Raw genomic sequence first — 13,562 nt, 5'->3', positions numbered from 1 at the left:
AGTGCGTGAACGCACAGATGGCGTCGCTACTCCCCCCACAACCCGCACTGTGACCAATCGGAGGTTACTTTCTGAACCGCCCTCGTATATTTGGTAGTTTAAAGTCATGTCTAACTAATATTGCATGACCTGGGTATTTCTGCACTACTAAATATAGTCTTTCTTCGTGAATGATTTGAAAACTGTCAATGGTGGAATGAAATGGTTGGTAGAAACATCTAGTGATTAACTTGATTTCATCTAGACCTGTTTTACACATACAGGTAACTTCACAGTTGCACTCAAAAGCGGCCTTATTAGAGACAGCACTTTTGCCAACTGAAATGAACATTCCCCCTGCAATGATTAGTAATATGTATTTCTCATAGATGTCCCAGGACTCGTTAAATATTTTCCATCATCATGTTTTCTAGGAAACATTCAGTAACCCTTCCACAATTTTGTATTTTCTTCTTGGATGTCTCCAAGCCACTTTATAATAGTTTCCATCATTGTGATTTGTGGTCTATACTTTGTTTTGAACAAACGTTTACACCTGTAGAATAATATTATTTTTACTTCTGTCTCCCACAGCCTTTTTTCATTGCTTGTTGGTGAAATGCTTCTTTTCTCTTCATATTACTTGTCTGGTTTCCCTTGCTGTTTTGATGTATTTCACTGAAGCTATTTCCCTCCCTTGGATTTCCACCTTACATGCTACTTTAGTTTACTACTGATTTTAGGTTTCCTAACAGTTTTTCTTCCCTTCATATTTTCTTATACATTTTCTTCTAGTTCCTCCAGGATTTAAAATTGGATCTTTAACATTAACTGGTATTTACTTCCTCTCCTCTATTTCCCTGTATATTACTTCTATGTTACTTTTGCTGTGCTGGCTCTTGTAAACTTTTCTTTTGTTTGCTTTAGTTACAACCAAGTTGTGATCATTTCCAATGTCTGCTCCTTGATTCCAGTTTCAAGTCTTGACTGCACCAATAGAGGGTCAATCTAATTTGTATTCCTCTCTCCAAAACAATCAATGTTACTAAATATACATTCTTGGATGGGAATATTGTACTGGTTATCTCCAAAATTCTTTGCTGCAGCAAACATAATCAGTCTTACCTCACATACCGTTTGTGTAAGGTATATAGTCTACTAACCGATCTGTTTGCAAGTTCTCCATTGACTTTCTCATTTGCATCTTCTGTTACCATCTTCATGTTGAACTGTGGCGTCCTGCCACATACTTGTTCCACCATTTCATAAAAGTAATCCTGTTCTTCTGTAAGGACATTTACAATGAGGATGGATACTTTCTTCAACTGCCCTTTGATTTTAATGTAGCAGAGATTTTCAATGACTACTTCATATTGAAGTACAGCATGCACTGTTGGTTGCCATAACCGTCCATCATTTTTCTTTCTTTTTTCCAGTTCCTCTTTGGAAGATGGGGTAGTTCTTTCCCTTTTGTGCATCTTCCTCTTCTATCTGACCTTTTGCAAGGTGACCACATAAAAATTGTATTTCCAAAATTTGTCTCAGACATCTTGTACGTTCAACATTTGAACTTACCCCTCTCCCAAGCCGTAGATTTTTGTATAATAATCCTTCTCCACTGCAATGTCTGTCAACATATGATTTCATTTTTGAGGTTTGTTTCAAATGATTTCTCTCTTCGACAGAGTGGATTGTGGTTCCAACATCTTCACACCAAACCCAGAGGACCAGAACACAGACTAGCTTCACTCCACCTTAATAAGTTCCCTCAACCTGTGATCTTCTATTAGGATTTGCTTTGTCTTATAAACTGTGAGAAGACTTTGTAACTCTTTAGTAAATGGAATACTAAGAAATTTTAACAGCTTCTTAAAAAATAAATCCACAAGAGGAGCAACTAATCAGTTCCTTGACGAATGTTATGGGAAGCAAGTAACACATGATAGATCTTGGAAAAGCTTTTAGGTGTGTTAATATTCATAGCATATTAACAATGTAGTAAAAAGATTGATTGCTACTTACCATAAAGATGACACATTAAGTTGCAGACAGGCACTATTAAAAGACACTTATACAAAGTTTTCGGCCCCAGCCTTCATCCACAAAAGAGAATCACACACACTCATTCACACAAGTAAGCACACCCCAGGCACACATGACCGCCAACTCCAGCAGTTTGGGCCACAAATCCGACATTATTCTGGTCCGAGCTGCTGGAGTTGGCAAACAAGTGAGCGCGAGGTGTGCTTGCTTGTGTGAATGAAGGCTGTGGCCAAAAGCTTTGTGCAAATGTCTTTTCATTGTGCCTGTCTGCAACTTAACGTGTCACCTTTCCGGTAAGTTGCAATCTGTCTTTTCCTACATTGGTGATGTTCCTACCAGGAGTTTCCATTGTGTAATAGCACATTGTAAATTAATTGTTGAATATTGGTGTAAGAGGTATTACGCATGATTTTATTATATCCTATCTACTTAATGGGAAACAGTTTGTAACGCTTAAAACTGAAACCACTGATGTTAAGTGCGGTGTGCCTTAAGATTCCACACTAGAGAAACTTTTCCTTATTATACAAGGTATTTCAGGAGGAATACTAAATGTTTTAGGAGGTGGCACTATATACTAATTCAAACAGAAGATTCCACATAAAGTGTGTTCTACTTTTCTTGGTTACAGACCTAAGCTGATCACAGATGTAAGTTTTCATTTCGTCTTTTGTCACTCCAGCTGCTAAGGGTTTATTTATTGACTAAGATTATTATTTTGAAGTTGAAGTTGTGCTCAAATTTAAATTAATGAATTTTTCAACTGATACTGTGATTTATGAATCAATTCTACTGTATCGTTTAATCATGTTGTATGGATTACAAATGCTGAGATGGTATTTGTATACAGGTTCTGTAATGGAAAAAATGCTGCTGTTGCTGTGTCTTCTTGAAGAGAATACTGTAAACAACTTACAAACTGCAGCGTACCAGATTCAAGGTGTACGTGTGTTTTCGCTAGAGTGTCTGAGATTAGTGGTGCATTGACCAGCAGTCATATTTCATCTGAACATGCAAATGAAATGCGTATAGATGAAATATAAGACATTCAGTTGATGAAACGTCTTCCTTCAACAAGCACTTACAGAACTTCTACACGTATCAGTGTTCCGCCTAGAAGACTGTGTTGGGCATTAAGTATGTATGCCCTACCCTTATCACCTGGAATTTTGTCATTGACTAATTACAAATCATTCAGTAATCCTATTAATACTACTTGCTGATGAATCCACTTTCACTCGTGATGGTATCAATGACACTCGTAAGTCATATCCCACTGTGGAGACACATTTTCAAGAATACTTCTCTTTACAGCTGTGGTGTGATAAACAGTCAGTCAGCTGATCCTGTTGTGTTACTGCATCATCTTACAGGGTCCCATTACTGAGACATTCTTGAAAATGAGCGCCCAGCGTTACTGGAAGAATCTATTTAAGCTACTGGGATGAGTTTTTCTTTCACAATTGGGTGCTCGCACATCCCGGTAGACTGGTGACACATCATCTAAACCAAACATGCCCCAGAAGATGGAACAGCAGATACCCGTAATACCACCTCCTAAAATATTTACCATTCCTCTTGGAACACCTGGTATATGTTAACAATAAAGCATACCTGCCAACTTTTCAAAAGGGCTATCAGTAAAACTCAAGTGCAACAAAAAATCTATTGATTTTCGACATACCTCGGCTTGAAGAAAGTAATAATATTACTGGGTTAAAAAATACAATAATTCATGCTTTAAGCAAAATACTTCAATTAAATCACTTCTACTTAAATCGTAGGCCGATGATTAAATCAAACAATGGAAAATCCAGGATGGAATGTAACAATACCAGAGAAGGAAAGTTGCTACTCACCATATAGTGGAGATGCTGAGTCGCAATAGGCACAACAGAAAGATTCACACAATTATAGCTTCCGGCCATTAAGGCCTTTGTCAGCAGTACACACACACACACACACACACACACACACACACACGTAAATGCAACTTGCACACATGTCTGCAGTCTCAAAGAGCTGAAACTACACGTGGGCAGCAGCACCAGTGCATGATGGGAGTGACAAGTGGGTGGGGATAAGGAGGCGGCTGGGGCGGGGAGGGGGAGGGATAGTATGGTGGGAGTGGCGGACAGCCAAGTGTTGCAGTTTAGACGGAGGACAGGAGAGAAGGTGCGGAGGGGGGAGGGGTAAGTAGCAGAAAGGAGAGAAATTAAAAGACTGGATGTGGCGGTGAAATGACAGCTGTGTGGTGCTGGAATGGGAACAGGGAGGGGGCTGGATGGATGAGGACAGTGACTAATGAAGGTTGAGGCCAGGAGGGTTGTGGCCTTTTTAGCTTCCTGCAAAAAGTCTTGAGAAAATGTTTTGTCATAACAGGGACCAGAACTCCTCGTCTTAAAAATAGATATGCATTTCAGAGATTCCTTGAACATGGATGATCTGAACTCTGTTCTATTTTTCTTCACAGGGCTGAAAACATGTTCACATTCTGCATTGCTGTGAGGAATGGTGAGAATAAAGAGCATTAGAAATTTGGTTATACTTAAGAAGTGCATTGGCTCCACAAATTCTTGATATTTGTCACCAACCTCATCTGTAGTTTCATTCTCTTCCTTATCTAACATGAAAGGAAACTTTTCCAAGAAAAAACAGATGGAAGAAAACTGTGCATCTTCAATTTTGACTAAACTAGCAATTTGGGCATGTTTTATCACATCATCCTTGAGAGGAAACTTGATGATGTGGTCACAAGCAGTACAAAAGTAGTTTCTCACTGATGAAAAGAAAAGGGATTTATCTCTATCCTGGAGATCATTCACTATGTTTGTAGTCTGAAATATCTAACTCTTCATCACCTCTTTGATTTTGAATCAAGTTGTACTCAACTTCAAGCAGTGATGAGCTTTTGACAATTTTGGGCTTAACAACCTTGGTGAATAACTGCTTTAGCAAACCCATTAGAAGTTCTAATGAAAAGTGAACTTGTGCAGAAGAAGTCTGAAGGGCAACATTCAACTTGTCAAATAAAGGAACATTCACATGACGGACAGTGCGGAACATAAGCAATTTTTCCTCATGTGTTGAAACATAAGTCTTACTTTTTACGATGGGTTTGTCAAATCTGAAAGGAAATGCTATTCTTTTAGGAACATGTGTACTCTTTGGATCCACTTTCTTCAACTCTGTGTGTTCTGAAAGATGTCAAGCTTGTGGAATTGTTTTGGGTACATATTACATCCTCCTTGAACAAAGAAAGAAGCATGTCCCACTGGTCCAGAAGTATATCCAAAAATCTACCTAAAGATAACCACCTAGTACATACATGCTTCAGAATTTTCTTTGCCTCTTTATTGTGCAAGTTCTGAAGGCATTCTTTTCTTTTGACACTGTTCTCTAAGAAATAAAATATATCAGCAAGGATCTCATCGACTGGGGCAATGAAAGTGTCTGATTCACCCGTCTGCTTTGACCTGTGACATAATAGGTGCAGAGGTTTTTGAGTTGGTTGTGTTTGTAGATGTCATGTTGTTGTGTTTGGTGTAGCCCTCTAGTTGTGTATGTGTATATGCCAAGTTTAACGTATCATATCGGCTTTCTTTGAGTTTTGGTTTTGATCATGCTTAAGTGGCTCTGAGTTTACAGAACTGGTGCAGTGACACAGGTTGTGAAAGTGTTTTCAGTGAGTTACCAAGGTTTTTTTGTTTCTATGTTTTCTGGTTTTGTTAGATCTTATTAGTTTGGTGTTTGTTGTGCGGAAAGACGTTTCACTACCTTTTTGTTAGGTATGGATATGACAGCAAAGTTCACGAGCGTATCGTACAATCAGAGGTGATATGGCGCCTGTCACGAAATTTCTGCAGATGTTTGGTCTTATTGCAGAATATGTAAGGTGTCACATTTTTGGCAACAACATGAGGCTGACAAGAGTTCCTGCGGCACAAACCTGGGACGCATATATGTGGCATTGTCGGCGCGATAATATCTGGTGTATGATTAGATGTGGTACCTCGTTTGAGAAATCTATGTTGGCCATGAGAGAGATTGTCTTGCCCACCTATTACTTTTTGTTATAGGTCCTCTAAGTTTTTGTGCGCACAAGACTAGTGACAGTGAGAGAACTGCTTTGGATTCATTTTTGTTTTGTCGAGAGGGTTGTTCGGAGTATGTCAAGTATAGGGGGAAGTTGGTTGGGTCGGGGGTGGTTGTTAAATTGATTGTATCACAGTTTGGTAAGAGGAAGTATTGGAGGGGCAGTTCTCAGGTTGGTCTGTGGGTGTGGGAGCTGTTATCAGGGGGGGATACCGATTGTGTTTTTAGGATTTTGTAGGATCATAGTCAGGGGGAATTGGTGGATTTGATTGAAGAATATAATGAGGAGGGTATCATTATAGTTTCTGAAGCATTTTCATCTTCTAGGTGTTTGGGGACAAGGTGTTGTAATCATTTAGTAGTTAATCACTGTATTGATTTTAAGGATTATGAAACTGGGGCTTGTACTAACATGATAGAGGGTTTTGGGGGGACAATTAAATCAGTTACAGATAGGGGGTAGAGGTGCTCTTCCAACCTGCAATCTGATTTAGATGAGTAGTGCTGGTGGAAGAGCGCCCTGAGAATTACTGTATTTTTCGCACGATTTTTGAGGGCTGTGGGAAGGATGTATAGGCGGGTGATGAGTTAAGGGGGTTGGGTGTTTGGGGAGGGGGTTGTGGGTATTTGTTGTGAGGTTAGTGGGGCAGGTTATGGGTTGGAGGAGGGGGGGGGGGTTGTTTTGAGATTATGTTGGAGAGGACCCATTTGGTTGTGATTTTTGTTTTTTTATAAGGTGTGATTGATTTTGGTTTATTTGTGTTTGTGTGTGTGTGTGTGTGTGTGTGTGTGTGTGTGTGTGTGTGGTTTTGTGTGTGTGTGTGTGTGGGGGGGGGGGGGGGGAGTGATTCAAGTGATTTAAGGTTGGTTGATGGACGGATGGCAGGCTGTGGCTGTTTTAGCAAATTTTTTTGTTTTGGTGTGTGCAGGTGGTGGCCAGGATGGTACTGTTGGACGCTTCTGTTGGTAAGTAATTTTTGGTTTGGTTTTATTCTGTAATAATTGTGTTGTTTTGTGTGTTGTATACTCATGGCAGGTCGGTTGTGTTTTAATTGATGTAGTGAACAAGGAGTTTTTTAAGTGCTGTGGTTTTCATTCCATTGTTTGGAACTGTCGGTGTTGGTAATTTGGAATCGATAGCTGCAATTGAGCTACAGAGGATAGGTAAAATAATGTGAACAGTGGTAGTAACGGGATGGTTGTGTTTGATGGTCAACAACACAGGTAAGGCACGTGTCGCACTGTACTGTGTGTGTTCAGTGCGGACTAGGCACTAGTGCAGGTTGTTTACAAGTAGTGCACACTTCGTACTTGCATTCAGAGGCTGAGGTCGACATGTAATGAAATACCTAACAGAGTTCCAAAGAAGGTAGATTGTGGGGGCCTGATTAGCTGGAGCATCAGTAACAAAGACAGCCAACTTATTGAATGTTTTAAGAGCAACTGTTTCAAAAGTCATGACAGCCTACACAAAACATGGAAAGACATCTTCATGTAAACGTAACAGTAGGCGCAAATCAAAACTAAATGACAAAGACCATCATATGCTAATGCGAACTGTGTCAAAACAAACAAAACTACAGCAGCTCAAGTGACTGCAGAGTTCAGTAGCCATCTATGAAAGCCTGTATCTATTGACACAGTCTGCCAAGAACTCCATAAAGCGAATATTCATGGACGAGTTGCTATACTGAAACCATTAGTGATGACAACTAATGCAAAGAAACGTAAAACATGGTGTCAGGAGCATAAACCCTGGACGGCTGATCAGTGGAAACACGCCATGTGTTATATCCAACACTGGGCTCCGTTTATGTCTGGAGAATGCCAAAAGCAGCCTGCAATCCTGATTCCTTGATTCCAATGGTTAAACATGAAGGTGGAAGTGTGATGGTCCTGGCAGCCATATGATGGTATTGTGCTGGTCCCACCATTACTCTCAAAGGCCTTGTTACAGCCAACGATTATGTGAACATTTTAGATGATCAGATGCTTCCCACGATTCAAATGATGATGCCCAACAATGATGCTATATTTCAGGATGATAATGCACCATTCACACAGACAGGAAAGTACAACCATGGTATGAGGAGCATGCAACTGAAATGCAGGGTCTCACTTGGCCACCACTGTCCCCGGATTTGAACTTTGTCAAACCCCTGTAGGTTGTATTAAAGCACAGACTCTGGAGCAGATTTCTGCCTTCCTCGTCAATATAAGAGTTAGAAGAAGTTTTGATCAAAGAGTGGTATAACACTCCACTGATGACTATACAATCATTACATGCCAGTATTCCAAGAAGAAATTTAACTGTATTGCGGGTAAATGGACGTCCAATCCCTTATTAATAAACCATTCCGAAGAAAGTACAGGTGTTCACAATATTTTACCTATCTCCTATATATAGGTCAAGGGAAATGTCTGATTGCACTTTTTGGAATTGTGACAGCTGCAGTTGAGCTAGAAAAGGAGAAAAAATTGCCTTTTGCATGGTACGTAGGTGTGTTGTTAATATTCCACATGATGGAAGAAACGATTTAAGTAATCATGTGAAGTGCGGTAAGCACATAAGTTATGTTAGATAGATAGGAAGATGACAAGAAAATCAACACCTGGAAATGTTGACAGTGACATAATTAGGGCTCTGTGCCTGAGAACAAATGTCTCAATATGTACTGAAATAGCAAAAGGAATCTGGATCATTGAATGTTGCATAAATTTATAACAAAGTCTCAAGGTAGTGAAACAGTTCATTGAAACAGGTCAAAGCACACAAAGTCGTAAGCCACTAAATAAATACAACGCCAAACTCATGAACAAAGAACATGCACATGGTAGTAGTAGTAATAATAATAATAATTACAACAACAATGAAAAATAAAACACACACACACACACACACACACACACACACACATGCGGAACGACTGTAATTAGTCCATACGCGGTCAAAGAATGTGGGTTAAATCACAACAAGCTTATGGAGCGGAACAAAGAATTTGCAGAGCATAGCCTGTTGACACATAAGATTCACATGGAGGAACTGTTATCCCTGCTTTAAATTCAATTCCAATGATGACACAAACATCACATGGTTAAAAGTACCTATCATATCAAAGAGTGAGTTATCGACTATCGTAGATTTGCCTTTGAGCCACCCAAACAAACTGTTGTACAAATTGTGACGATTATCGAATGTTAATGTTTCATATTTTTGTCCATGGAATCATAAAATGTCGCAATTTTCGTAAATTTTATAGATAAACCATAAAAGTTGGCAGGTCTCATAAAGATTTTGTCTTTTTGTTGTAAAATATTCCTTTATACAGATGTTACACTAGTTGATTTCCAACATAAAGCCTAAGAGGAATAAATGACCTGCCTCAGCAGCGTTATGAATGATTTCAACGAATATCATCTCTTTGTAATTATCAGTAAATCATCAGACATGTAATTTTGGAAATAGTCATTTTAGAAATTTTGAATTACTTTTATACGATCTGTAACACTTACACAGATCTGCAAAGGATATAATTTTTGAATGAGTGAGATGTTCCAAGAAACTTCAATGGAATGTCTGAGTGGATCTGCAGTTGCCAGATTCCAGAGAGCAGGAGGAGACTGGGAAAAAAAATGTTAGCAGCAGCAGTATATTAAGGTATCAAGGTCTTATTTCGAAGAAAGTTAACTCAATGTAACAAACGAAACTTTGTGTGTGTGTGTGTGTGGGGGGGGGGGGGGGGGGCGGAGGGGGCGGAAAGACCTGAGTCTAACAAGCAGATAATGATGCAGATAAATGCAATTTCATTCATTCTTTGTTTTCTCGATAAAATCTTTTGTATTCCTGAACTGCTTATAAGCCATTTTCCTGCCCAATGTGCAATCTCCAGAGAAAACATATTTTTAAAGTACTTCTATTGGTCAAATCTCAATCATCTACACATTCAGCTAATATCAACAACATTATCTGCATATCTCATATTTTACTTTCAGCTTTACATTTAACTGCAAAACACACACACACACACACACACACACACACACACAGAGAGAGAGAGAGAGAGAGAGAGAGAGAGAGAGATTAAACAAAAAATGGAAATGCTAATGCAATATGAATTTATTGGTGGTTATAACTTCACAATTTGATGCAAATAAGAAGTACCACAAAAACAATTTCCACAAATATCATCCTTTCAGTATTTACACAAAAAAGATCTTCAGCCGCAACACCTTTTCATGCCCACTGTTACTGCTATCACCACACTCATAATATTTATATGAAAAATAGACTTGGATATGAAAATGACAATTTAGTGAACAGCCAGCAAATTCATACATGCTATACCAATGGTTGGACAATCTATAAACTGTTTAAACAAAAACAAAGAAATGATAGTTCAATAGGTTGCTACTACTTTATGAAGGTAAGAAGTTTCACCCATTGTAGGACCAGTAAGAATTTCCAAAATAAGATTTACAACAGTAAAAAAATTAATTGTCAGATGCATTAATGTAACTGATTTTCTTCCCCCTTCACGAAAAAAAGTTTTCAGATTTAGTGACAAACCTTGCATTTCACAAGAATACAACCAAGTGGGGAAAATAGTTACACATGACAGATACTTATAATGAAATGTAATGTGCAAGCATTCTCCAGTCTCCCATGAACTTCCAATTATGATGACTAGCATACAAATAGACATTTATTGGTACACAAAGTAAATCTCTCAAATACAGTAAAGAGTTTATGTTATAAAAAGTATATCTGCAGCACAAGGCAAAGCAACACAGCTTTCTCAACAGTTCATACAAAAATCTAACCACTTGATGCATGGATGTTTTATGTGCTTCAGTGGCAGGTCAAAGCATCTTAATTCATACATATTTCCCAGCCTGAAGTACAAATTCTCTTGACAGTCTACTGTACAAGCAGTGGCACACATCTTGAAAACTTTTGTTGCTGGTCTTCAGTAGTATGGCCGCCTTGGATTGTTCTGAAAAATAGTAATTGTACAATTCAGGAAACACTACCGCAGCATCTTATGACTATTATCTATCACATTTTACATCAAAAATTATGTAAAAAACTCAAAATTTGGAGACTTTTCGGTACACACTTTATACCCACAAATTACTTATTGTAATCAATGGGCCGAAATTCTAAGTTCCATTTCAGTGTTGAAAATGGCATGGTACCATTCCTTAACAAACAAAGAACTTGATATGAAGCTTCCTGGTAAAGCTTTTGCCTGCGAAAGGCAAAGATCCCAAATTCGAGTCTTCGTCCGGAACACAGTTTTAATGTGGGTGGGGAAGGGGCGGTGGTAGCTGAGTGTTGTTGTGCAACAATATGATACCCCCAAAAGCAAACTTTGTCATTTCCTCCTAATAGCTTACTTCAACTGTTCCAGCATGGAGCAATAACTGACAGCATTGAGGGATGAGGAAATCAACCAGCATATACCCTGTGTGCCCCAAACCAGTGTGTCCGTAACTTTCTTCACAAATACTGTTGTCTAGAACTTTTTATTGGGCTGACAGCACATTTGGGGATGGGGGTGGAGTGTGGATGTGGGAGTGGAATGACACTGGTGCTTCCATCATCTCATGTGTTGCATGACGCACCCACATTTTGTTCCCTCGGTGATATGGTCCAGGAATGGAATACATTCCAACTGTTACTGTATAAGTGCTGTCAAGACAACACCAATCACCTGATTTAATTCTTGTCAGAGTTGCTGTGGTACCCAAAAAGAACAAATATTTCAGTAGTCTAATACATAGTGCACAATATCCATTACAAAACCAACGAAGATCTTGAGCGTGTATGTGCAGTCTGCCTCTCATGAATGCGAATACTGGCTTGAATTAACCCTTCAACATGACACACACTTTCAACTGAGGTGAATGTGCTTCTCACCCAGATCTTTGCTCTTCTTGCTCAACAGTTCTGCATTATCAAATTCCTGGGATCAAAACCACACCTATTTTCGTGGCTGTTCTCTCACTCCATTAACTTTCATTAGTTGATCTATCACTGCAGCTGGGGAAGTTTCCTTTAAATGCAAAAACCTGATTACACTTACTAGATCTTCTAAAGCGACTAGGTTCGGCAACTTTTGCAATCAGAATAATTGTTAATTTTGAGGCTACAGAAATTAGTAAGTTAACATAACTTTGCATACTTTCACTCTCTGATGTCATATGAAATAATATTTTGGGGTAACTCAACACTTAAGACAAAAAGTTTTCACTGCTCAAAAAAAGTGGTTAGAATAATGTGTGAGGTTCATAGCTGCACGTCTTGTAGGCATCTTTTTAAAAGATTGGGAATTCTTACAACAGCCTCACAGTACATTTATTCACTAATGAAATTTGTTCTCAACAACATGGACCAGTTTAAAAGCAACAGTGACATTCATGATTATAATACCAGAAAAAAAGAAAGAATTACACTATCCTTTACTCAACCTATCTTTGGCACAGAAAGGGGTAAAATATGCTGCTATAAAATTTTTTGACAAGTTACCAGATGAAAGAAAATGTCTGTTGACAGACAGTAATAGCTTCAAAAATAAACTGAAATCATATCTCCTTGACAAATCCTCCTATACCATAGATGAATTCTTGAATAGGAGTAAATATATCTATTAATATAATATATGCATGTTGTGCCATTTAAGGGAATGGGGTAAATAATAGAAATATTCATCTTTAACTCTGTAATATTAAAACATCCTGTATCATATGTGCATTTCTTGTGCACTGACACATTCCACATCATAATGGTTTCCGTACTGTGCAATTGATCAATGGAATATGCAACCAACTAACTAGCACTTAATTTGGCGACCATCTATCCACCAACACCTCCTTCCTGAAACTATACTTTAAAGTGTAGTAGTGCATCTATCTTCATGTATTGATGTAGTTTGGAAAGCTTTGATAGTCTCTTCTATCTGACCATATAATTTAATTTGTTCGGGAAATTTATATACCTGTGAGAGCCCTTGTTACCCTAGTTATTGAACCACCCTAGTATTTCAATAGAGTAAGTGTGCACTAATACATGCAACATATTTTGGTGGTATTTCCCATTTGGCCTAATTAGATGCAATATTCATTTCTTACTACCACCAAGTTGGATAAACAAAGTGATTGGAAGAGAGAAGAAGGTGGAACAGAGACTTAGAAATGAAACTGTTAAGTGCACAAATGATTTAAGTGAAATTCAGTTTCCAGATTACACACATAATGGTAGAAATTACTTGTGCATTGTTTTGGACATGGACATCTCTGACTACAGATTCAGGTTCAATTTCTGGGATTTTTTAGATTTTTATGAAATGGAAGTATATGGATCAGAACCCACTCTGCCTCAAGAGGACTGCTTATATTATTTCAACAGAGCACCTACAATCATTTTCAGGTGATGTTAATGGTTG

The 13,562-nt window shown here is 38.4% G+C and overlaps 1 protein-coding gene across 1 annotated transcript in view; it reads right to left on the bottom strand.

The window, feature by feature from the left end:
- Nucleotides 1-10,216: 10,216 nt before the first annotated feature.
- Nucleotides 10,217-13,562, bottom strand: part of LOC126199343 (SURP and G-patch domain-containing protein 1) — a 164,645-nt gene continuing 161,299 nt past the window's right edge. Inside the window, exon 13 of the mRNA XM_049936199.1 lies at nucleotides 10,217-11,111. Coding sequence (XP_049792156.1) covers nucleotides 11,085-11,111 — 27 coding nt within the window. The 3' untranslated portion in view covers nucleotides 10,217-11,084. The remainder of the gene's footprint in view (nucleotides 11,112-13,562) is intronic.

The sequence above is a fragment of the Schistocerca nitens genome, chromosome 8 (assembly GCF_023898315.1).
Source record: "Schistocerca nitens isolate TAMUIC-IGC-003100 chromosome 8, iqSchNite1.1, whole genome shotgun sequence".
In the NCBI taxonomy this organism is placed as follows: domain Eukaryota; kingdom Metazoa; phylum Arthropoda; class Insecta; order Orthoptera; family Acrididae; genus Schistocerca; species Schistocerca nitens.
The sequence above is the reverse complement of the archived record's forward strand: the minus strand, read 5'-3'. Positions and strand labels throughout refer to the sequence as shown.